This window comes from Tachypleus tridentatus, chromosome 13, assembly GCF_004210375.1.
Source record: "Tachypleus tridentatus isolate NWPU-2018 chromosome 13, ASM421037v1, whole genome shotgun sequence".
In the NCBI taxonomy this organism is placed as follows: Eukaryota; Metazoa; Arthropoda; class Merostomata; order Xiphosura; family Limulidae; genus Tachypleus; species Tachypleus tridentatus.
Genome location: NC_134837.1, coordinates 237,357,875 through 237,383,929, shown reverse-complemented (window position 1 = coordinate 237,383,929; position 26,055 = coordinate 237,357,875). Strand labels below are relative to the sequence as shown.

The 26,055-nt window shown below is 36.0% G+C and overlaps 1 protein-coding gene across 9 annotated transcripts in view; it reads left to right on the top strand.

The window, feature by feature from the left end:
• The window catches only part of LOC143237396 (PHD finger protein 14), a 90,113-nt gene that overhangs the window by 5,014 nt on the left and 59,044 nt on the right, over positions 1-26,055 (top strand). For all 9 annotated transcript variants that reach the window (XM_076476609.1, XM_076476608.1, XM_076476613.1 and 6 more), the window contains exons 2-6: positions 280-405; positions 14,533-14,732; positions 18,636-18,703; positions 20,302-20,357; positions 24,865-24,968. In XM_076476609.1, the coding sequence (XP_076332724.1) occupies positions 280-405; positions 14,533-14,732; positions 18,636-18,703; positions 20,302-20,357; positions 24,865-24,968 (554 nt within the window). The remainder of the gene's footprint in view (positions 1-279; positions 406-14,532; positions 14,733-18,635; positions 18,704-20,301; positions 20,358-24,864; positions 24,969-26,055) is intronic.

Below are 26,055 nucleotides of genomic sequence, written 5' to 3'. Positions count from 1 at the left end.
AAATATTAATTTGTTATCAGCTTCTGCTTATCACCATCAAACTTCAAAAATTGTATTTGTAAAATTTTTCTCCAAATCGAAACTGATAAAAAAAAAAAATTAAATTTTAGAAAAAGACAGTTTTGTATACCTTGTGTAACTGCAACATGTACTCTTTTTGAAAGAGCTGATCAAATTTAATGTTTTTTATTGGGTTTTTTACCCTATTACATTTTATATGTAATTCTGTTTAAGTTTTGTATTTTTTATTTGTGCTTAGCTATAATTTTAATCTTACAGTGGAACGTGATCCAGGAAAAAGAAGAGTTAAACCTGTGGAAAAACACTTACAGATGCTAGATTTTGGGGATCTAGATGACAGTTCTGATGACAGTGATTTTAAAATAGGAGAGCATGAACATGAAGGTATGTAGTAAGTAGTGTAAATTATAAAAACCTTGAGTTATCACTTGCCTTTCCATTGAAGGATGCTGCTGTTGGCATTTTTTATAATGTACAACATTACAGTTTTATCACTGCCATGGGCAGACCAGATATTACATTAAGAGAATGACAAATAAAAAGTGTATCTAGAACAATATCAATCTTCTTGACCACTTTATGTGAAAAGTGCAATTAATAGAATCTCTACTAATTTCAAGTAATACTATATTGCAGTACAAAAGTGTTGCACTTTTCCTTTGTCTTTACTTCAGACTTGTCCTTAAGCTACTAATTTTAATATTACAAAATCAGTAAAATGCAAAAATATATATATATAATATGCACTGACCAAGGGATATCATAACTCCTTGTAGATTCATGCAACATGAACAATGTAACCCTTTAACAGTAATATAATTCATTATGCACATCATGATTGAAACTTGTTGACAAAGACTTTATGCATGATGATCAGAACAAATGGATTATTTGTCATGATACTGCACACATTAAACACATGAGAGCATACTAGGGACATCATTGCACAAAAATGGTGGCTTTAATTAGGGCAAAAAAGACGAATCTCTTGTCAAATATGTTATGTTGTGACTCATTTATGTTAATCCAGTTTGATGAGAAACATTTCACAAAAACTACCATTTATCCCCCCTCGATGTGGATTCCTGTACATGGTGAGGGGACCTTCCAGGGAAGGTTCTGTTCTTTCAGTTTACCTCCTTTGGGATCTAAACATCCACCCACGTGTTTGCCATGCGTGACGACCCGTGAAGGGGAGGAGAGGATCCTGGTGGTTGAGGGGTCCAACCCAAACACACCACTTTGGCTTTGAATTCCTGTAGACGGGCAGCCTATAGGTAGCTCCCTTGGGTCAATCAGCTGGTCCACTTGGGCTAGAGTCAACCAAGTACCAGTGTTGGATGTTTTCAACAAGTGTTGTGGACATTGTGTCTGATGCTGGTGTTTGGGTATAGTGCTCACGAAACCCTGGCGTTGCTGCAATGTCCTTGCATGACATTGTAGTGCGTCCCCTCTTAGGGCTCCATGATGGGTGGGGTCAGTGATTTTTTTCCTTTTTTCCTATGGATCCTCTTTTAAAAATTTAAATAAAATAGTGAAAAAACAGGCAATAGGTAAATGACCACGTCTTGAAGACTGAGCAGCAATCTTCAACATCTGTAACACACGTACCTCATTTTCTTATATTACACTCTCTTTCAGAAAAATCTTTAGGACAAATGTCCCCCTTTTTTATTCAGAAGGGACTGGAGGGACTTGCAGGCTCTCCAAAGTCAGTAAAGAAGCTTCAATCTGGAGACATATTGGTTGAAACATCCACAACCCAACACAGTGAACTCTTGAATTCAAAGGCAATTGGGGATATACCTATTGAGGTTACCCCTCATGCTACCTTGAATTCATCATGAGGAGCTATTGTTGAGAGGGGTTTGAAGAATGTCCCCGAGTCAGAGATTCTCGCTGGTCTCTCCACTCAAGGAGTTTCTGCAGTCAGGCGCATCTCCATTCACAAAGATGGAGTTACACTGCCGACAAATAACCTCGTTTTGACATTTACATTACCATGTGCACCTGCCACCATCAAGGCAGGTTATCTAATTTGCAGGGTACGGCCGTACATTCCAAACCCTCTCCGATGTTTCCAATGTCAGAGGTTTGGCTACTCAAAGATGTTATGTCGCAGTTCCCTGACATGTGCTCGTTGTGGTGGCAAGGACCACGATGCCTATGAGTATGACACAGACCCACATTGTGTCAACTGCAATGGTTCTCACCCTTCCTACTTTTGTTCTTGCCCAAAATGGTTGGAGGAAAAAGGTGCAGCGTTTGAAAACGACTCGTAACATCAGTTATCCTGAGGCTTGCAAATTGCTGTCTTTCACTCCATCTTGGACATATGCTGCTGCACTTCATTCCACAACTACAGTGGAAGTGCAGACAGATCTCTCTGTGCCTCCAAGATAATCGTTTTCTAAACAAATGAAAATCCTTTTGGCCTCCATGGTTAAAAAGGTTGAATCGACTTCCACACCCATCTCTGTTCCTCCCATACATTCCAACACACCTCAAGTTCCACATCCTTCGGTTTCAAATACAGACATTTCTTCTGATACATCTTTTTCTCCCACTCCAAGATGCAAAACAATCATTCGTTCATGTCCTCAGTCACTGGAATCCCCTTCCAATAACAAAGACCTGCCCAGTCGAACCAGGGCAGGATCCATGGAGGTTGATAGACCTCTTCTGACTGAGGACAGTAAGGAAAAAGACGTGGTCATAAACAAAAGGGTTCTTCAGCCACTTCACCCACCCGTCATTAAAAATGGTCACCTTGATACAACGGAACTGTCGAGGTGTACGTTCTAATCTGGATGGTATCAAAACACTGATTGCTTCTTACTATCCTGTATGTCTTTCCTTACAAGAAACATTTCTAAAACCTGCTGATACAGTCACCATTTGGCAGTTTTCTCTGTACAGAAATGACAGGCTGTGTGATGGATGAGTACATGGAGGGGTGGCAATATTGGTTGATCAGCATGTGCCCACCCTGTCTTTGTCACTCAACACACCCATGGAGGCCGTAGCCATCCGTGTTTCCTTGGGTCATACCATCACTGTTTGTTCTCTCTACCTGTCCCCTGGAGAGACATATAATTAATCAGACCTTGATGCTCTTGTTGAACAGTTACCCTCTTCCTTTCTAAACCTGGGGGACTTTAATGGACATCGTCCTCTGTCGGGAAGTGCTGTTATTGATAGGAGGGGTCGCTCTGTAGAGCGTATGCTCTGATCACAATCTTTTCATGCACATAGTTAGTCCTTTACCACTATTGATCTCTCAGTTTGCTCCCCTTCTTTATTCTCCCATTTTTTCATGAAGGGTTGACAATAATCCACTAGGCAGTGATCATTTTCCTCTACCTTTGAGAGAGACTGGCCGTGGACGATGCCACTTTACCTGGTGGACGCTGGATCAGGCAGACTGATCTACTTTCACTGCTCTCACAGAACTTGATCCTGCCATCATGAATCAGCCATCAATAGATGACTGTGTGGCAGCGGTAACTGACTGTATTATACAAGCAGCTGCTCAGTGTATTCCTAAAACCTCTAAACATTTTCCACGATATCCTCGTCCATGGTGGAATCCTGCTTGTCGCTTGGCATGGAAGGCTCAAAAACGGGCCTGGGATACTTTCCGTAGATATCCCACACTTTCGAACTGCATCGCTTTCCAACGGGCCTGTGCACGTGCTAGGTGGGTGAGACGTCAAAGCCAGAAGGAATCTTGGATTAAGTTCACAACTAGCATATCTTCTACCACCAGTTCTAAGGCCGTATGGAACAGGATTTGAAAGGTCAGTGGTCACTACAATTCTGTCCTCCTCTCGATCTTACTCTCTGGCCAAGAGGTAGCTGATGTCTGGAGCATTGCCAATACTCAAGGTGAAAGCTTTTCCTGGGTATCTAGCACTTTTGCTTGTTCCTCCACCTTCTTGGACATCAAGACTCAGGCAGAGCATTCACCTCTTTCCTTTCGAACTGACTGTCTCTTTGACTATAATTGTCCCTTTACGCTGGTGGAACTGAAACATGGTATTTCATTGGTCTGGCAATACATCTGTTGGGCCTGATGATGTACACTATGACATACTGCACTATCTCTCTCCTGCTTCTCTTGATGTTCTTCTAATTGTCTTAACCAGATCTGGCAGGAGAATGTTTTTCCTGATGCCTAGCATCAGGCTATTATCTTACCTTTCTCTAAGCCTGGGAAAGATCCCAAGATTCCTTCAAACTACCGTCCAGTTGCTTTGACGTGCTGTCTCTGTAAGACCTTAGAGAGGATGGTTAATGCTTGTCTTGTTTGTTTCCTTGAATCAAACAACCTCCTCTCGCCCACCCAGTGTGGGTTCCGATGACAGCATCCACCACAACGGACCACCTAATTAGACTTGAAACATCAATCAGAGAAGCCTTTCTCAAATCCTACATCAATATTCTTTGACATTGAGAAGGCTTTTGACACAACATGGTGGTATGGCATTTTGCGAGACCTTTATATATATGGGTTACGTGGCCATTTACCCATGTTTATTAAAATTTTTTTAATGGACTGGAGATTTCAAGTTCGTGTGGGTTCGACACTTTCCCATTCTTTTGTACAGAAGCTTGGGGTCCTTCAGGACTGTGTTTTGAGTGTCACACTTTTCAGTATAAACATAAATGCTATCACTGAACAACTCCCTCTCACTGTTGCAAATGGGCTCTATGTCGATGAATTTCACGTCTCGTGTCAGTCGTTGAACATGAGATATATTGGGTGGCAACTACAAACTGCCCTCAATCGTATACTGAAGTGGACTGTGGCGAATGGCTTTAATTTTTCTCTCTCTAAAACTGTTTGCATGCACTTTTGCTGCCAACGGGGTATTCATCCTGATCCTGAACTCTGTATCAGTGAAGTTTTGCTGCCAGTGGTCCCTGAGACCAAGTTCTTGGGGCTTATCTTTGACCGTAAGCTGACCTTTATACCACACTGAAAGTAGCTACGGCCCAAATGCACAAGAGCACTGAACATTCTCTGTGTCCTTTCTACCACCATTTGGGGGGCGGATTGATGTTCTATGTCAAAGATATATCGTGCTCTTATTCGATCAAAACTCGACTATGGATCAATGGTCTATGGCTCTGCCAGACCCTTGGCCTTAAAGATGCTGAACCCCATTCATCATCAAGGACTTCAACTCTGCACTGGAACTTTCCTCACCTCACCAGTTCAAAGCTTATTCGTAGAATCACATGAACCTTCTCTGCACCTTTGCCGTTTGCAACTGTCTTTACTATATTCTTTGAAACTTCGTTCCTTACCAAAGCATCCCACTTGGGGATGTGTTTTCCTTTCTCAGTGGGTCATACTTTTTCAGAACAGACCATCTGCCATTGCTCCTTTTAGCCTTCGCATTCAGGCACAATTGGATGAATTGGGTCTGTCCTTGGATAACATTGTAGAATCCACTGGTCAGCCCATCCCACCATAACTTATTACAGCCTCCAAATGTGACCTTTCTTTCAGTCGTCTGAAAAGGGCAGATACTCCCGATTGGAAGTACCGTCTTTTATTTACTGAACTTCTTTCGAACAATCATTCCATTCCAATTTATACAGATGGTTCCAAATCAGGTAATTCTGTGGGCTCTTCCATGGTTTGTTGCGGTTTGGTGGTTGTGCGCAAAATCCCCTCTACAGCTTCTGTGTTCACTGCTGAACTGTATGCCATATCTCTTGCCCTGGATCATATTGAAGCTGAGCAATACTCCAACTGCACCATTTATACTGACTCGCTTTGTTCTCTACTGGCCCTGGAATTGCTTCACGTTGGCTCACACCTTGTTCTCACTGATATTCAAAACCGACTAGCCCATTTCTCATTAACATCTTCTTCTATTCAGTTTTTCTGGATACCAGGCCACGTTGGTATTCGCAGGAACAAGCTTGCACACACAGCAGCTAAATCTATCTGCTCTGGCACTATCACCACTGTGCCTATTCTGTACATAGACTATGGTCCTGTATTCAAGGCTCGGCTCCGTACCAGCTGGCAGTCCACTTGGAATGAGCAACGAGACAACAAGCTTTTTCAAATAAAACCCTATATTGGGCTTTGACCGTCTAGCTTCCGTAAGGTTCAGAAGGAGGATGTTGTTTTAACTAGACTACGCATTGGTCACAGTTTTTTAACTCATCGTTTTCTTTTATCTGGAACTGTTGCACCATTGTGTAGTTTGTGTAACACTCAAATCACTGTAAGCCACATTTTACCTTTTTGCCATCGTTACGACTCTCAATGACGGCACTATTTTCAACATGTTTTGTCCCAGGGTTTGTCTGTAACTTTGGACAGTGTTATTGGTGATGGTGACACTGTCCACCTTGATAAAGTTTTTAGTTTTTTAATGGCCATTAATCTTTTTAATCTCATTTAAGTGTTTGATATTTATTCATTACACATTTTTAATTGTGGTTCCCTTTTCAAAGTCTCAATCTCTCTAGTTCAATTTGAAATTGGAAAATGGCCAGAACATTAAATAACTTGACACCAGGACTGGAAAGGCCAACTTCAGGTGACTAACGCTGCTGTTTGAACTTCCCGTTAGTCGTCCTGGCGAGTTGTTATTACAATTTGGCTGCATGTCGTTTAATACTTTTATTACTTTACCTTTTGGTACTGGCCATAATGACACATCACCCGGAACCAGGACTGACTGGTGACTGACGATGGTTCTTGTACTTGCCTGTTAGTCTTCCTGGTGGGTTATGATCATTACCGTTTTGCTACAGGAAGTCTTTTACAACTTTGTAGACTGGATGTCAACATTGGTTTTATGCCATTTTCTGTCTTTAATTGCTGTTTTGTTTTTACCTTTGTTTCCTTTTACGAATTTTATTACATTTACTTTACTTTTACCTTTTTACTAGGCATTTGGCTAATGATTATTACAATTTTGCTATGTGTCTTTTAATTAGTTTACTTTTTGATAATGCCCGTAATAACACATAATCCGGAACCAGGACTGGAAAGGCCAATTTCAGGTGACTGACGGTGGTTCTTGTACTTGTTAGTCATCCTGGCAGGTTATGATCATTACCATTTTGCTAGAGAAAGTCCTTTACAACTTCTCTTACTCTGCTTTCTCTCTTAAAATTTAGACTGGGTGTCAACATTGGTTTTATGCTTTTTCTATGATGTTTTGTTTTACCTTCATTTCTTTTTCTGTATTTTACTACATTTCGTTTATTTTTGCCATTTTACCGGACGTTTGGCACAGATAGCCTAGCTGCTTTGTGCCATAAAACACTAAATCAATCAATCAATCAACCATTTATCCTTTCTCCTCAAAAATAGCATTTGGTTAATACAATCTTTCAGTGAAATGCCAAAAAGTATAAAATAATGGAAATAATTTTCCTTTAAAAGATGCAGAAAATGGTCAGCAAGATCCTTCAGTGTAAACCACACTTTTGAAATTAAAATCCTAAATACATTCAAGAAAAATCATAAAATAAGCTTCAGCAAGGTCTGTTTTGGTTCTCTAGTTTAGCTCACAGCTCTTCCATTTGTTTTAGTGTTTGCAATGGGTTTCTTCCTTTTTATGCAGGACGACATATTTTTCTTGTCTAGTACTCCACTTGAGAATTTTTAGCACTGTGGTGTTTAGTTAATTAATGATTACAAAATGTTTACATTTATTATTTTAAACTTTCAGTTAGCATTTGAATTCTTTTTAAAATTAATTTTCTTTGCCATTTTGTTAACGTTTTTGAGATGAACTAGCATTCTTCTTTTCAATGCATAATTTGATCATGTGATGAGTTGCCAACCAAGACGAATATGCTTGGGAGAGATCTGATAGTATACTACTACTGGTTACAGATGCACATAATGTAAGATCTTGCATTTTGTCCAGGATTTGTGATAGTGTAGATTTTAAACACTGACCTGAGGATAAATTGGTTCAAAGTTAAATCCAGTATTATGTCAAAGTTATATTTTAATCAATCCATGAATTATAAGTATTGCATTACTATTAAATTATTAGCAGCACTAGGAGTATTTAACCGTAATATGCAGATTTTTAAAAACATTTAATTAAGATTTCTAATGTATGTTAAGTTAATAATTTTATATATTTCTTGCCTTGATGTGCTAAATAGTAAACTAATGAAAAATAATACAGTGTAATATTTTGGATTTCTTAAGAGTTGTGATGACATGGATATACAAGTGGTTAATAGAGTTGGACAAAAGGTGTGATAAACATAAATTTAATTGAGAGGACCAATTTTAGCTCTCAACATGGATTTAGTCTGTTTGACTGACCATATGACCTCTTTGTGCCAGTTTAAAGTCTTTATAGATTTAATACTGCCAAATTTCAATGTAATGCATATATCTTCAAAACATCTATCAGTCTTTCATTTAATATTACAAGTTTTCAACATACAAAAGAATTATATTCTAGTGAAGTATTTTTAATGAAATAGATTTGTCCCTGAATATATTGAATATTTGTTTTGAATAGTCCATATGCAAAATAATTTTTGTTAAAATTAAAAATACTTACCTTAAAAATCTTAAACTTTATATTTTATCTGTTATTTTCTCTACTCTAATTCAATACAGGGTCAATCAATTTGACCAACTTTATAACAACCTAAAAATATGAACTTACTCTAAATTACCTATTTTTCTTTCTTGAATGATTTCTTTTGTAATATGAAACCACATTTGTTTATCCCAAGTAACTATTTGGTTCTTAATAGTATACATCTATTTATAATTAAATTTTATTGTTTTATTGCCCTTTGAACTGTATCTAACTAATATTTGTCCCATTATGAGTAGTAAATCATTTCAGGAACATGCAGCTCATGTTATGCTATCGAATTATGTATTCACAAGCTACTATGAGCTACTTGTGTGCATGTGTCATGAAACATTGTTTTTATTATTATTTTGCATAATCTAATCTTAACTAACTTAAGATCTCTATTTTTCAGTCACTCTTGTTATAATAAATAATGAATATGAGAAACTAGAAGTAAAGTACTTACCCAATCTTCTTTTATTGCTTTCTATTGTCATTAACAGTTAATCTTTTTATACTAATGGTAGCAGTGTACTAAGTTTTTTAAATTAAATAGGGCATCGAAGATGAGGCTAATAACATGCAAAATGTAGACAATTTCCCTTAACTCTCAATTTTGTTGACTTTCTAACTTTGTGATGAGCCATTACAAATTCATCATGGCTAGTGATGGGAATGGAGCTTGTACTTCAAGTTAAATTAGCTCTCATCTGTTTAGAATAAATCACACCATATTCTATTTGATAGATGAAAACCATGACTTTTTTTCATCTTGGTTAATATATAATTAAATGCAAGAGGAAAGTTTTAACAAATCCTAAAAGAGAGGATGTGACAGGTGGGTGTGGCAAGAGGGTTCTGATTTTCTGGTTAATAGCTCGGTAACCAAACAAAATTGAAGGCTATAAAAATTATGGTTTGTCTAAGCATTGGCAATTTTATAGTTAGTAATTTGTTTAATTTTATACTTTTTCAAGAGATTGTGGATAAAATAAAGATGCCCAGAGAGAGTGTCATACTAAGTGAAATTCAGGAGTGTTTTTAATACTGTCTTATGGAATTAAGGACTTAAAACCTAGCTAATAATTCATATTTTAATAGTATATAAGATTTATGTTATACTAATTCGTATGATATAAGTAATAAGTAGTTTAATAAAATTTTAAATATAAGACACAAAAACTGTGTCATGCAAAGTAAAGGATGCCTGAGGTGAGAGGATTAATGTAAAGTTCAAGCCCTGCAGAGTACAAAAAAAGAAAAAGAAAGAATAATAATACTTTCCTTTATATGATAATTACTTGAATGGCTCAGATGTGCCAAACCTACAGAATAAAGTAGAAATTGTTATAATAGTAATACTTTCAATGGATTCATTTCATGAATCTTATTGAATACAATTTTTCATATTCATGCTTTGAAACCACAATATTCTTTTTTATTATGGATCCTCCAAATACAAACTTGAATAAAATAGTGAAAAAACAGTCCATAAGTAAATGACAGTGTTTTGAAGATTCTGAGTAGCAATTTTCAACATCTGTAACACCTGCACCTCATTTTCTTATACTACATTCTCTTTCAGACAAATGTTTTGGGCAGATGTCTCCCTTTTTCATTCAGAAGAGATTAGAGGGATTTGCTGACTTTTCAAAGTTAGTAAAGAGCTTCACTCTGGTGATATTGGTGGCAACATCAACATCTTAACACAGTGAATTCCTCTTGAGTTCAAAAGCAGTTGGGGATATACCTATTGAGATTCTGCCTCATGCTCCTTTAAATTTGTCACAAGGAGTTAATGTTGAGAGGAAATTGAAGAACATCCCTGAGTCAGAGATTCTCGCTGGTTTCTTCACCCAAGGAGTTTCTGCAATGAGGTGTGTTTCCACTCGCAAAGATGGAACTATGATGCTGACCAATGCACTCATTCTGACATTCACATCCACCTGCCACCATCAAGGCAGGTTATCTTAATTGTAAGGTAGGTGCACACAATCCAAACCCTCATGTTTTCAGTGTCAGCGGTTTGGCCAATTGAGGACATCATGCCATGGTTCCTTGATGTGTGCTCGTTGTGGTGGCAAGGACCATGATGCTTATGAGTTTGAAACAGGTCCTCATTGCATCAATTGTAATGGCTCTCACCCATCATACTTTTAATTTTGCCCTAAATGGTTGGAAGAAAGAGGTGCAGTGTTTGAAAATGATTCATAACATTAGTTATCCTGACGCTCAGAAGTTGCTATCCACTTCATTCCACTACTACAGTGGGAGTGCAGATTGATCTCTCTGCTTCCAAAAGAATCATTCTCAAACCAAATGAAAAGTCTTTTGACCTCCATGGTTAAACAAGTTGATGAATCAACTTCAACACCCACCTCTGTCCCTAATATACATTCCAGCAAACCCCAAGATCCACTTCCTTTGGTTCCAGGTATGGGCATTTCCTTGAGTACGTCTTCTCTCACCCCAAGATGCAAAATGATCATTTGTTCACATCCTCAGTCACTGGAATCCTCTTCCAATACCAAAGACCTGCCCAGTTGACCCAGGGCAGGATCCATGGAGATCGACAGAGCTCCCTCAAATAAAGACAATAAACAAAAAAGAAGTTGACATAAACAGAAGGGCTCTGCACCAAATTTGCCTACACATAAATCAAAGTGGCCACCTTGATACAATGGAAGTGTTGAGGTTTATGTTCTAATCTGGATGACATCAAAGCACTGATTGCTTCTTACCATCCTGTATACCTTTCCTTACAGGAAACACTTCTGAAACCTGTTGATACAATTACCTTTTGGCAGTTTTCTTTGTACAGAAATGACAGGCTGTGTGATGGATGAGTACCCAGAGGGGTGGCACCATTCATTGATCAGCATATGCCTACTCTGTCTTTGCCACTCAACACACATTTTGAAGGCTGTAGCCATCCGAGTTTCCTTGGATTGTACCATCAGTGTTTGTTCTTTCTACCTGTTGCCTGGAAAGACGTATGATCAATCAGACCTTAGTGCTCTCATTGAACAGTTGCTGTCTCCCTTTTTAATCATGGGGGACTTTAATGGACATCATTCCCTCTGGGGAAGTGCTGATATTGATGAAAGGGGTCGCTCTATAGAGCATATGCTCTCTGATCACAACATTTTTCTTTTCAATAGTGGTTCTAATACTTATTTTCCATGCACCTAGTCAGTTCTTTACTGCTATTGATATCTCAGTTTGCTTCCCTTCACTATTATCCCACTTTTGTGGAGGGTTGACAGTAATCCATGAGGCAGTGATAATTTTCCTATAATTTTGAGAGAGACTGGCTGTGGTCAGTGCCACCTGACCCATGTGCCCTGGTGGAGGCTGGATCAAGCAAAGTGGCCCTCTTTCAGTGCTCTTGCAGAACTTGATCCTGCTATTGTCTGTAAGCCATCATTAGACAACTGTGTGGCAGCAGTAACTGACTGTATTATACAGGCAGCTGCTCAATGTATTCCTCAAATCTCAACACTTTTTCCACGATATCCTCATTTGTGGTGGTATCTGCTTGCCACATGGCACAGCACGGAAGGCTCAGAAACAGGCCTGGGATGCATTTCATAGGTATCCCACACTCTCACATTGCATCGCTTTCCAGCAGACCCATGTATGTGCTCAGTGGGTAAGACATCAAAGCCAGAAGGACTCCTCAATTAAGTTTACAACCAACATATCTTCTGCCACTAGTTCAAAAGTCATATGGAATAAGATTCAAAAGGTCATTGGGCAATATAATTCTATTCCCTCTCAATCTTGCTCTCTGATGGCCAGGAAGTAGCTGATACCTGGAGCATTGCTGATACTCCAGGTGAAAGCTTTTACCAGGAATCTAGCACTTCTGCTTCATCCTCCATCTTCTTAGCCATCAAGATTTGGGCAGAGCGATCACCTCTTTCCTTTTGAGCTGATTGTCTCTATGTCTATAATCGTTTCTTTTCATGCTGGTTGAACTCAAACTGACCCTTCATCAGTTTGCAGTACATCGATCAGACCTGATGATGTACACTATGAAATGCTGTACCATCTATCTCCTGCTCCTCTTGCTGTTCTTCTGATTGTTTTTAACTGGATCTGGCAGGAGAATGTTTTTCCTGATGCCTGGTACCAGGCTATTGTCCTACCTTTCTCTAAGCCTAGGAAGGATGCCAAGATTTCTTCAAACTTCTGTCCAATTGTTTGATGAGCTGTCTCTGTAAGATCTTAGACAGGATGCTTAATGCTCATCTTGTTTGTTTCCTCGATTCATAAAACCTCCTTTCACCCACCCAGTGTGGGTTTCAATGAGAGTGCTCCACCTTGAACCACCTGATTTGACTTGAAACGTCAATCAGAGTCTGTCTCAAACGGCATCTTGCATCAATATTCATTGACATTGAGGAGGCTTATGATACAACATGGAGGTATGGCATTTTGCAAGACCTCCATTTATATTGGTTACATGGTTATTTGCCAATTGTTATTAAAATGTTTTAATGGACAGGAGATTCCAAGTTTGCATGGGTTCGACACTTTCCTGTTCTTTTCTACAGAAACTTGGAGTTTCTCAGGGCTGTGTTTTGAGTGTCACACTTTTCAGTATAAAGACTAATGCCATCAGTGAACAACTCCCTCTTACTCTTGCAAACAGGCTCTATGTCAATGACTTTCACATCTCATGTTAATCGTCAAACATGAGGTATATTGAGCAGCAGCTACAGACTGCCCTCAATCATTTACTGAAGTGGACCACAGCAGATTTTAACATGGTTTTAACTTTTCGCTCTCTAAAACCATTTGCATGCATTTTTGCTGCCAACAGGGTATTCACTCTGATCCTGAATTCTGTATCGGTGAAATTGTGCTACCAGTGATCCCTGAGACAAAGTTCTTGGGGTTTATTTTTTACTGTAAACTGATCTTTATACCACACATCAAGCAGCTACAGGTCAAATATACAAGAGCACTGAACATCCTCTGTGTCATTTCTTCCACCATTGGGGTAGTGGATCGATGTTCTGTGCTAAAGATAGATTGTGCTCTTAGTTGATCAAAACTAGACTATGGATCACTGGTCTATGGCTCTGCCAGGACCTTGGCCTTGAAGATTCTGGACTCTGTTCATCATCAAGGACTTTGGTTCTCCACTGCAGCTTTCTGCACTTCCCTAGTTCAGAGCTTGTACACAGAGTCTCATGAACCACTGTTATTTGCTGAACATCTATCTAACCATCCTTTTATTCCCATTTATATGGATGGTTCGAAATCAGATTACTCTGTGGGCTTTGCCATGGTTTGTGGTAGTTTGTGGTTGTGCGCAGAATTCCCTCTGTGGCTTCTGTGTTCACTGCTGAACTGTACTCTATTTCTCTTACTCTGGATCACCTAGAAGCTAAGCAGTACTCAAATTGCACTATTTATACTGACTCGCTTAGTTCTCTACCGGACCTGGAATCACTTCATATTAGTTCTTCCCCTGTTCTTGCTGATATTCAAAACCGACTGGTCCATTTCTCTTTAACATCTATTTCTATTCAGTTTTACTGGGTACCATGCCATGTTGGTATTTGTAGGAACACGCTCATCAACATCGCAGGTAAATTTGTCTGCTCTGACACTATCACTGCTGTACCTGTTCCATACATGGACTATGGTCAGGTATTCTAGGCTCAGCTCCGTGCCAGTTAGCATTCAACTTGGAGTGAGCAATGTGAAAACAAGGTTTTCCAAATAAAACTCTCTATTGGACTTTAGCCATCTTGCTTCTGTAAGGATTGTAATGATGGTGTCTGAAAATTTAAATTTCACTATACAAATAATTCTACAACATGTTTTATAATTTAATTTCTAGGTTTGCTTTGATTTTTTTTTTTTTGCTTTGTGATAATGTGTGTATTTTAATATTTCTAAACAGGAGGATCAGATGATGGAGGAGATACCTCAGCTAGCAGTGAGGAAGAAAGTAAGTCTGAGGAAGAAGTAGAAAAAAAAGTAGAGCAGACCCCTATTCCTGCTCCAACTGCAACTCAACCACCACAGAATGAAGTTCCAGATCATTCTGTAGGGGAGTTGATTGAGAAAGCCATGCAAAGGCAAAGCCAAGCTCGTCAAAGGGTATCTGTAAATTTTTTCTTAAACATTTTACTGGCATTTAAGATATGGATATCTAGTTGGAAAACATCTAGTAACAAAGCCATAGGCTTCAAACTCTGTCTTGGTTTTTCATTTCTTGAAGGTAACATTTTAGAATGCTTTACTTCTGCAAACCCTTAATGCTTCTATTGTAAATGCTTTTTATACATCCTTTCAAAGTGTAGTAATAAGAAAAAAACTTAGTCTTATTATAAGGTGATGACATAACTTACAAGTTTTATCAAATATACTTCTTACAAATGAATGTAGTGTTTGGTTAAAACATCTGTGGTCATTACAATGGATGATTAAACTATCTGATTTGAATTTTATCTTAATATCAGTTTCTATGTTTTAAAAAAAGGTGTTGGTTTAAATTTAATATCACTGCTTTGGGAGCTACAAGAATGTATCTTTACAAATACCATGGCCAAGTTATTGATCCAATCCCCAAAAAATATGAGTTTATTTAAACTCCCTTCTCCCCAAAAAGAATTAAAATGGGCAAATCCCAACTTTTCTTGGCTGCATGAAAATTTATATTTGTATACATTTTCATTTTGATTGCTGTAAATGTGGGATCTGGATATACTGGACCAATGTATGACTCCCCCCCTCCTCTCAGTTTTGCTATTTATTTGGGTTGTGACTATGGTTTGTTCTATTCCATGTCATGTTCTCTTGAATGCATCATATTGGCCATCTCTAATATGGCTCTTGCTTCTTCAGTTTCTTCAGGATTGTTCACTTATACTTCTTTCACATTGGCAGTCTCTGGTGAGATAACTTTGATCAGACATTCTTCACCCAACATTTTGGAAACTCAATCTTCATGTTTGGAAGTTATGTGGTCCTTTGTCCAATATGAAGGTTTAATTTTTAAAGTTTCTCTGTATTTAACCATATCTCTCTATAGGCCAGCCAAGATCATTTCTCAAAGGAAATAGAGTATTTATTGTAAGGGGTGTATTAAAAGAAATTTTAAACCCTCTTCATCCAAGTATCTGCCATGTTTTCCTGACTTGGATATGCGAGACATATCTTGTGTTTTCTTCAGTAGCTCTGTATAAGGCATCCTTATCTGCTATTTTTGGGTATTCTAAATATTGGAAAGTTTTTCAATCCTCATTTATGTTAGGCTTGTTGATTCCCTAAGCTTAATGTTCTTTGTTTTCACCCTTCTCTTCAATTATATTTTTTGTTATTGTTGGCCTGTAGACATTATCAGTCCAGAGTTGTTTGCAACATGAAATGCATAGGACTCTCTATTATTCTAAATTTGTTTTCCTTTATCCCAATATATCTTTTCTTGACAAAACTGTGGTCACAAAGGAAGGGGAAAGATCCTTCTCACAATCAATTTGCCAGCCATTTCTCACCTTTGACTATTCCAATCCTGATCATTTGTTATGTCTTGTCAGGGTCCTAAAGTGTTATGTGACTTGTACTAAGTCATTTCGAGGTATTTGTTCATTCATTGGGATTCTTTTGTTTCCTCAGGAGTTCTTACTACCCCTAGTTTACAGTTGATAGGGTGGCAGAAAGAGGCTTTTTTCTTCTGAGTGTTTGAGCAAGTTCCTCCATTCTTGGAGAAGAGGACAAAATTGAGGGCCCTCTTACTGTGTTCAATTTATGTTTTTCTCAGATGTCAGTAGGGGTGATACTAGTCTCCACAGGAGTTCACTCATAAAGTCAGTTCAGTTTTGACAAGAATGTATTTGGCTTATGTACTGAATCAAACACAGTGGCCCCCTTCACCTCATTCCATTTTTGGAAACAGTCTCGTATATAGACTTACTCAATATATATAACGTGAATAATTAATCAATAGCTTATAATGTTCCCCTAGTGGTTTTCTCAGCCATTTTTAGTTGTTAAAAACTACCACTTTTAAACCAAGATTTCAAGCAGGTAGATTGTGTGTTTAGTCTGCTCAAAGATTCATATTTGTTTTATACCTAAATACAACCTAGTTACCGAGCTTGATAAATTCTAGTGGAATTCTATGGTATTGATATAGTAACTTGGGGTTTTTTGATTATTCAAATGTACATATAAAACCTGAAAATTTTGATAGACTTTTAGTAAAGATTACAAGTTCTTTGTACACAAAAAAAGTTTTTTTTTACTAAAGATTTGTTTGTGAAAATATCAAGTCTCTTTTGTTACTAGTCTGTGTGCAAAGCGATTTCATGTTATGATTAAAATAACTATTTGTCCCAAGAATCTCAAATGTTATTTGTGTAATCTGTAAAACCACCTTAATATACTTAAGATGTTTGTTTTCAGTAACACTTTATATTTTGTTATTTTCTTTACCTTATGTTGGGTAATCTTGACTAATCTTGTAGACATCATTAAACAAAAAAAAAAATAGATTGATATAAATTATTCTTTTTTCATGCTAGAATGACTATATAAAACATAAAAATACAAATTTTTAGTCCAAGTAGCTTAACTTTCATGATGCTATATATCTACATACTTGTTATATTTTAGTATAGTGACCTTCCAGTCATGCCTAGCTAACATTACATAACTTGCATTGATGCAGTGCACATGCACTCATTGTATCCAGTAATATAAAGCTGACCTTTAGTCTTCCCCATCTTGGCTCTGTTTTATTGGACTAATATTTTATAATATGCAGCCACATTTCAATTATTGTATATATAATTACTATTTGGAATTAAGTTTAAACTTGTTTTTCTTAAAGTGTAGAACAATAAATATTGAAGTAAAGCAATTATCTCTTCTAGTTACTTCCTTTGAACTCTGTTGTTGCTGAACATAGGTTGCTAACCCTTTTACAATTTCATATGTAGAGGATATCAAACAATTTTTTTTCAATTTTATATATACAGCTGAATAACCAAAGATCACAAAACTATTGATACTATAGAATTCCAATATAAATTAAGCTTAGTAACTGAGCTGTATTTAGGTCTAAAATGTATGTAACTTTGAGCAGACTAAAGATGTAACTTACCTTGAAATCTTGGTTCAAAAGTATGTGGTAGCCTTTTCACAGCTTAAAATGGCTGATAAAACAACAAGGAGAATATTCTGAGCTGTTGACTGGTTATTCACATGTCGTATATTGCAGTAAGAGTATACACGGAACTATTTGTAAAAATGGAAAGAGGTAAGTGGAACCATTGTTTGATTAAGTACATAAGCTATATCTCAGCAAAATAAAAATATTGAAGTTTCTTATTTTATATTCTATTTTATCTTTACTGGTAATTTTAGGTCCTAGTTTGTACAAAACTGAAGACTTGGAATTTTGACATCATAAACATCTAATTTTTAACAGTGCTGCATTTAAATTACCACATGACTTAAAATATGTATTTAGATGTGTTCTTTTAATATTTACTTTTTAAGAAATTAATCAACATAATATTAAAGTTTGAATTACAATTTACAATTTGATTCCAAACTTTTTGACATAAATTCAATAACATTTTGAATACAAGTCAACAAATATGATGACATGGTCTTTGATCTGTGACCCATTGAGAAAAGGTTACTTATTATTATTATTATTATTTGAAAGCATGTTCTTATAATTTTAGTACATTATTTTTAATTTTGTGTTCTTTGTAGATTGCTGCACAAACAGTTTCAAAATGATTACTAAACTAGTTTAAATGTGTACACAGAGTTGTTTTTCCCATTAAAGTGTTTTAAGTTACTTTTAAGAACAGTTGGTTTATATTTAAATGAAATATATTGTATAGACTGATTAAATTAATTATTTTATCCATTGTAATAGTTAAATATGCAACTTAAGTATTATTAATGATGATTTTATTGAAATTTATAAATGTTAAAAATGGTGTATATATTGCACTTATTCAATGAACTAATTTCACCCTTCAGATTTCTGGTGAAGGATCATCAAGTAGAATTAAAGTTCTAATTTGTAGTGTGTGCCTTGGTGACATTAGGTAAGTAAAAAATATTTCTTTTGGCACATACAAACAACCATATCTTTGAAAAAAACAAAAACAGATATTTACTGGAATATATTTTAGGCCTTAATTTTTCCCATATTTTAAGTACACTAATTGCTCATGGAAGTACTTCATTTCACAAATCTTGTTTAACATGTTTGAATTATTTGAAGGATTATTATTCTTTTATGTTTTTACCTGAGCTAGAGCATCATAGCCTTGGCTATAAACAGCTTGGCATATTACCGATGTGTTAGTTTTCGTACTTACAAGCAGTGTATATCCTCTCTGGTTCTAAACATGTTGATTATGATTGTGAAAATCTCAAATGAAGGGATTGAGAGGATGGTAAGTAACAACTTTTATTAAAGGTTTGATAAATATGTGGTTAATTTATAAAAATATGCTAGTTTACTTTATTTGTGTAGATCATTCTCATCAGTATGCAGGTTTTGAAGAGCTATGCATGCATTAAAATTAGTTTAAAAAATTATTTCAACTCTATATCTTAGTGTAAGTTTGGTATTTTGCAGTATATTCTGGTTCTGTGACCAACTCTTATTCATTGAAACTGACCCTTTCTGGTCTGGAGGGATGCCACTGATATACATTGATGCTTTTGTTCTTGATTTAAAAAAAATTGTTGCAGTAATTTTTTTGTTTTTCCAAAAGCCTTGAGAATACTTCCTTTCATTCTTATTTCAATTTATTTTATTTTTCATAATAAAAATTGCAGTTCATATATTTGATATTTTATTCCCTCCTCTGGTTCTGTGGTAATATGCATGCACTTCACTCTAAAAATCAGGTTTCAGTAGGCAGGGAACAGATAGTCCAGCATATAGCTTTACAGTTAACAATAAACCAAATTAATTTATTTTTCCAATAACGATAGCCAGTACTATTGGCTATAAATCCTAAAATATGTAGCTTAACCTTATAAAGATTCACCTATAACCTAAAATCTGACTTTTCAAAATGGCTTAAAATCAGGATAAGTACCTTTTTGCAACTTGTGATTTTACTCTTTGGATTTCAACATCAATAATGGTGGGAAAAACACCTGTATAAGCTAAATTATTCATATTTGTCTGCTTGCATTCTGGTTTATTTTTGTGGTGGTATCTGTTTATTACTCTCACAGGTTAGGATGTGACTTGTCAATTTTCAAAAGTTTTTATTGTTAATAGATTTTTTTCTGAATTTATACAAAAAGTGTAGAACAGCATAGTTTGCAGTTATCCAAAAATTTCAGGCAGTTTATTGAAATACCATTATTAAAATGTCCAATTAAAAACTGTTGTAACTGCATAATAAATGTAAATTTAATAATTTAAACATTTTTCACAGTTTTATGAGACATTATTTGTTAAATATTTCACTTATCAAAACTTCTGATTCACTGCTTAACTCTCTGAAGCCATATTGAAAACAACAGTGAATTCCATTCCAGTCATTAGCTTATTTTACTGGATTGCTTCTATTGAATTGGGTTTTTAAAGAAAATAGAAATCACAATTCACAGTAGCCATTTATTGTTAACAGTATAATAAATTTGTGACAGTTTAGTACTACCATGCTTTTCTTTTTAGTCAAGAAGAAGATGAGATTGTGGAATGTGACTTTTGTGGAGTATCGGTTCATGAAGGTAAGTTTTACAAACTGCAAATATGATGCTTGTAATTGGTAGAATGCATTCAGTTTGGTATGTGGTGTCTCAGTGACATTACCAACTCTATAAATTCCTGTTCACTATGTTAGTGTTCACAACATGTAGTTTATAAGTGTAAACACTGACTCATAGAGGAGAATTGTTTTAACATATTTATTCAGATATTTCACACAAGTACACCACAGTTTAGGCTGTAATTGGTAACTGTTTGTAGTTGTCAGCACAAATGTCTTTGCACAATAATGTGTTTGTACTAGGTGTGGCTATCATAAGGTCTTGCCAGTTGCTACATTCCAAAACATTTACCTCTTCTTGCAATTTAGCTTTAAGCCTAATAATAGTTTTTCTTTGCCCATCAGAGCATTGGTATAAATTATATCTTGCTAGCTCCAGTCTTTGTCCCACTATATTGTCCATAGTGATTTTAATCAGGTCAGTGTGTTTTCTATACAAGATTTATATATAAGCTTCCCATTATTACTTCTTACCTACTTTTCTGGCTGTAGAAATTAAGGTGATAGTCTTACATGATTACTGTGGGTTTCTCTTCAGTGTTATTACTAGTATTCTTTTTAGATCTGTTATTGTGGGTCTTGCATTTGTTGTTTATTTTACTTTAAAAAAGAAAAGAAACACATTTTGAAGCCTTTCTTTTTCAAGGGGTACTTTCTGCATAGGACATGCAGCTATTTACATGCAGAGGTGTAGTCTTACGTGCAGTCTGATATTTTTTTTTCCTGTTGGCTCTGAGGCTGTGCTATGGGATAATGGTTGGACTGGAGAAAATTTAAGCTACATTTATGGCATCTTTCTTTGCTCAGACATCTTATCACGAGTCTTGACAGCTATTCTGCCTCTACACCTATTTTGCAATGTTCATTTGCACAGACATCTTATCACAAGCCTTGGACAGCTATTTTGTTACTATAAGAGTAAGTTTCTAATGTGATGAGTATCTTTCCTGTGACTTCGTTCTTTAATGGGGAGGGTCATTTGTCCTGCCTTTACCAGACATCACTGTGCATGTGGCAGATTTTCTGATCATTTGAGAGAGGTTCCTGCCATGCCTCATCCTCCTAGTTAATTTTACCAGCATATCTTGGTTTTCTATTGCCTGGAGATTCATTATTTGAATTCCTGAAGGTTATATTCTCTTTCTGTTTGGAGCTCTAGATGTGATCCCATGGTTTGCCTTCATCGGTCTCAGTTGTTAAAAATTTGTTCGTTATGTACAACAGTTTTGCATATTTTATCACCTTTTCATCTAATGTATGAGGTTTATCACCAGTTTTTACTCAATTTTAAGAGTATCTTAATCATTTATTGAATTCTACTTTGGTTAGGTTATTGATTTCTGCTCTCTCCTTGGGATCTTGATTTGAAAGTTTGGTGAAAATTTGCATTTCTGCTTTAGCTCTTGGAGGTCTTGAAGAATTTCCTTTCTCAGACAGTCTTATTTTTGCTGGTATTCCCAATTCCATGGAATTTCAAGTTGATATGTTCAGTCTTAACTCTTCCGTTTCTATCTTAACTTATTGTCTGTCCCAAATGTTTAATTTCTACAGTTTAATTTTCTGTCTGTGAATACCTTATAGGGTCAGGACATGTAAGGTCTCAACTTGGAAGATTTGTGTTAGTATGGGAGATCTTCACCACAGATCAGTGGGTAATTCATGTTTATTTCCCATAAACATTTGAAGTGCTGACAAATGTGGGCAGTTGGCAACTTGTCATTGACCTTTCTTGTCTCAGTTGCTTCTTCCAGCCCTCTTGATTTACAATAGATTCGTTTCTCTTCTGTTAGTGGCTTTTTTTACTTGGTGTATGAATAATGAAATTTGGCATTGCCAATGCCTACCTTCCTTTTCCAGTATCAGAGTCTTCACAGTGCTATCTAACTTTCTTGCACAACAACCAGGTTTTTCAGTTTCATGCTCTTCCATTTGCATCATATTTGCCCCATATGTTTTTTGCATGTTGTCAGATAATTTTAACATTGTATTCACTCATTGGGCAAAACTTCACACTCAAACTCTGTTAGCAGAAGCTGTGAGAGCTGGGTTACTTCAAAAATATCTATTCTTACTCTCACTCAGTGCTTCATCTATTTAGGAAAGTTTTTTAATTCCAGACTAAATCAGTCCCAACTTTCTCCTTTTCAATCTTCAGGCCATAAAACTGATAGTTCTTCAAGTACAGTTGTCTCCATCTTCACCAGCACATGCAGTTCTCTCTCTTTTGGAGATGTGGACATCTTTGAAGTCACTCATTTTCTTTGGTCAAGCTCACATACAAACCCTTCTGTGGTTGTTACAGGACCAGTAGAACATTTGCACAGATGCACTGGATTATCTGGTAGGCCTGTTGGCTTTCCTTTTGCAAGATTGTGGTTAGTGGTGCCTCCCAAATCCAGAGATACTTCTCTCTTGGGCTAGGACTGTCTTGTAGACAATGTGGAATTTAAAGACCTTTGGAAAGAAGAGGAAACTTCTCTTCACATCATTTTCAGATTTTTTGTGAGGGAAGGTAGTAATGCTTCACTCAGATAATTTCACAGCTGTCCCATTAGTTTCAAAGCAAAGGGCCACTCATTCCAGCTCTCTTTGCTTTCAGTCATGGGATATTTTTGGTGCACAAACATCAGATCATTATCTTTATTTGCCATTTTCCTCGTGTAATGAACTTAGCAACCGACTAGTTATCACATCTCGCCATAGCTTTCCTCACAGAATGGATGCTTAATCTTCTAGGTTTTTGATGGATCTATTCTTGTCACACCTTAGATTGAACCTTTTGCCACAAGCAGAAATGTTTTATCCCCCTCCCTCTGTTTTCCTGTACTTCACCCTCTTTCTTTGGGCAAAGATATTTTCAACCAGGATTGAACAGGTTTTCATCTGATTTGTCTGTTATCCAAGAATCATGCACTAATTCACTCCACATCCTGTTGAGTTATTTTGAAGGTATCACATTTGCCAGGTCAGCCTTGGTTTCCACTCCTCTATTTTCAGGAGTGTTAATGTCTTTCCCCCTTCCTCTCTAGCCATCTCTCCTATGTCAGCCTCATTTGAAGATTTTCATCTGGCTGCTCGTGAAGTATACTTCATACAAATGCTTATGTGGGCAGAGAAATACTTTCATCGGGGTAAAAGTAAAGTGTGAAAAGAGGTAAGTATTATCAGCAATACATTTTTCAAGTCAGGTCAAGTAGATGTTATTAGGCTGGTCTTTCTGTGAACAATTCTTTCTATCTTTCCTTGGTAGTGGTAAAAAAAAAAAAAGGTTCAATTTTGATTAATTTGGAAAGTGCTTCTGACATCTTTTATATCAATTATGATAGAGCATGCTGTCCTGAAAACTGTTGACCTTTTGTTTGTTGGAATGGTGTCATTAGAATTATGAATCTGAAACATCCATAGAATTTGAGGTGAATCCATTGTGATTAAAAGACGCCACACTTAGATTAGTTTTTTAAAAATGTTTTTCACTACAAAACTCTGATTATTCATTTCTCTGTCCTAGCAAGTTTTTATAAGCCACGAGTAATATTTCACAGTATTAATCGCATAGATGTTTACTTGTTTTTTCTCAGAATGGTTACTTTTTTTTTTACAGAATTGTTCAGAACTGTTTTGTATATTTGCTATGTGTGTATCCTTGATAATGTTTTGTTGCTATAGATTTGCAGAATTAAGTTAACTTGTAGCCCATTACCTTGGGTTTCTTTGCTGAACAACCTTTATTTGTGATGGAACTATCAATAAGACAGATGACTTCAAACTAATTTGTAAACATTTCTTAGTCACTCAAAGTTGGTTTTTATACTGTTATATATATATTAAAAAAATTCATAGCAGGATGATGGGAACTGAAATAGTGTACTTATGACATTTTATATTGTATAAAATTTAAAATATGTATTCACTTAATTGTAAATATTTCTGTAATTGTAATTTGTTTTTTGTATGAAACTGTTTATCTCCTGCACAAGCACATATGACAGATATTGTTTTTTCCCAGCAACACATTAAATATGGGCCTGGCATGGCCAAGCGCATAAGACGTGCGACTCGTAATCCAAGGGTCGCGGGTTTGCGCCCGCGTCGAGCTAAACATGCTCGCCCTCCCAGTCTTGGGGGCATATAATGTGACGGTCAATCCCACTATTCGTTGGTAAAAGAGTAGCCCAAGAGTTGGCGGTGGGTGGTGATGACTAGCTGCCTTCCCTCTAGTCTTACACTGCTAAATTAGGGACGGCTAGCACAGATAGCCCTCGAGTAGCTTTGTGCGAAATTCCAAAAACAAACAAAAAAAACAAACACATTAAATATATTGCATGCTAGTAGTTCATGAGGTGTTTCTTTTGTTCATGTAGTGATGATTGTTGAACTGTTTTTTAGTTATGTTCATATGAATGGTTGGGTTTGTACATTGTAGCAACTGCTTTTAGTGTGATGCTAAATTTCTTTATTTACTGTTATAGGTTGTTATGGAATTAGTGACACTGATACTGTAGTCAGCACTGTGTCTTCCAGTTCTACTGAACCATGGTTTTGTGATGCATGTAAAGCTGGAAACATGAACCCAGTAAGCAATATTTCTGTGTCTATCCCACACTTAAAATGTTTAACACCATTTACTGTGCACATCTTTCGTAGTTTGAGTTAATATTAGTGATTTATAATGTTAAAAACTTGGTTTCAATAGACGTGGTGGGCACACCATAGATACCTCGTTTTGTAGTTTTATGCATAACAATAAAAGAAACCCCATTAGTTTCCAAATTGCCCAAGAAAAAAATTACAGCATAAACTTTTACAAACTAGAAAAACAAACTTGTCTTTCTTCATATTTTTTAAATATTTCAGAGTTAAAATTTGTTCTGTTAAAGTTTTATTTAATTGTTATACCTAACTTTAAAATGTTATAATTATATCAGTTTGCAGTTTCCAAAATAATATTTTGCTTAAGTTTAACAATCCATAAAATCATAAATAGCTTTCTGATAGACAACTAAATACCTAGACAACATGCAAAAGTGAAATACAAATTTAATAAATATTTTTTCTTAAAGATGCAGTTTAAGGATTACAGTGGTAAAATGATAACTATTTATTCTAATATTTATTTGTGAAACTGGAATTTCTTGCAAATTCACATGAATTAGACTTTTATACTATTTTGAGAATTTCTTAATTGTGAAATAAACCTGTTCTTTTATGACTGATATTAACATAATTTGTTATGGGCTTAGTATTAAATATGAGTTTGTATAAACATGTTCACACAAAAAGTATTTATACTACAATTTTAATGCTACATGCATATCTTCACAAACTTTGGTAAACATTTAATAATAGTTTGAACTCTTTGTACACAAAAAATCAGATTTTTTTAATGAAGTATTTTTATGAAATATATGTTTGTGAAAATAGTCTTTTTTTCTTACTATTTCTTGTGCAAAGTAATTTTTGTCATGTTTAAAAAAAATTCCAAAAATCTCAAATCTTATTTGTGTAGTCTTCAAAACCTCCCAAATACATTTCAAACATTTGTGTTCAATAAAACTTATTTTGTCTGTTTTTCCACCCTATGTGAGGTCTGTCAGTTTGACTAACCTCATTATAGTTATTTAAAAATTAAAAAAAACAAATGTAAATTGTTTTTCTCATGC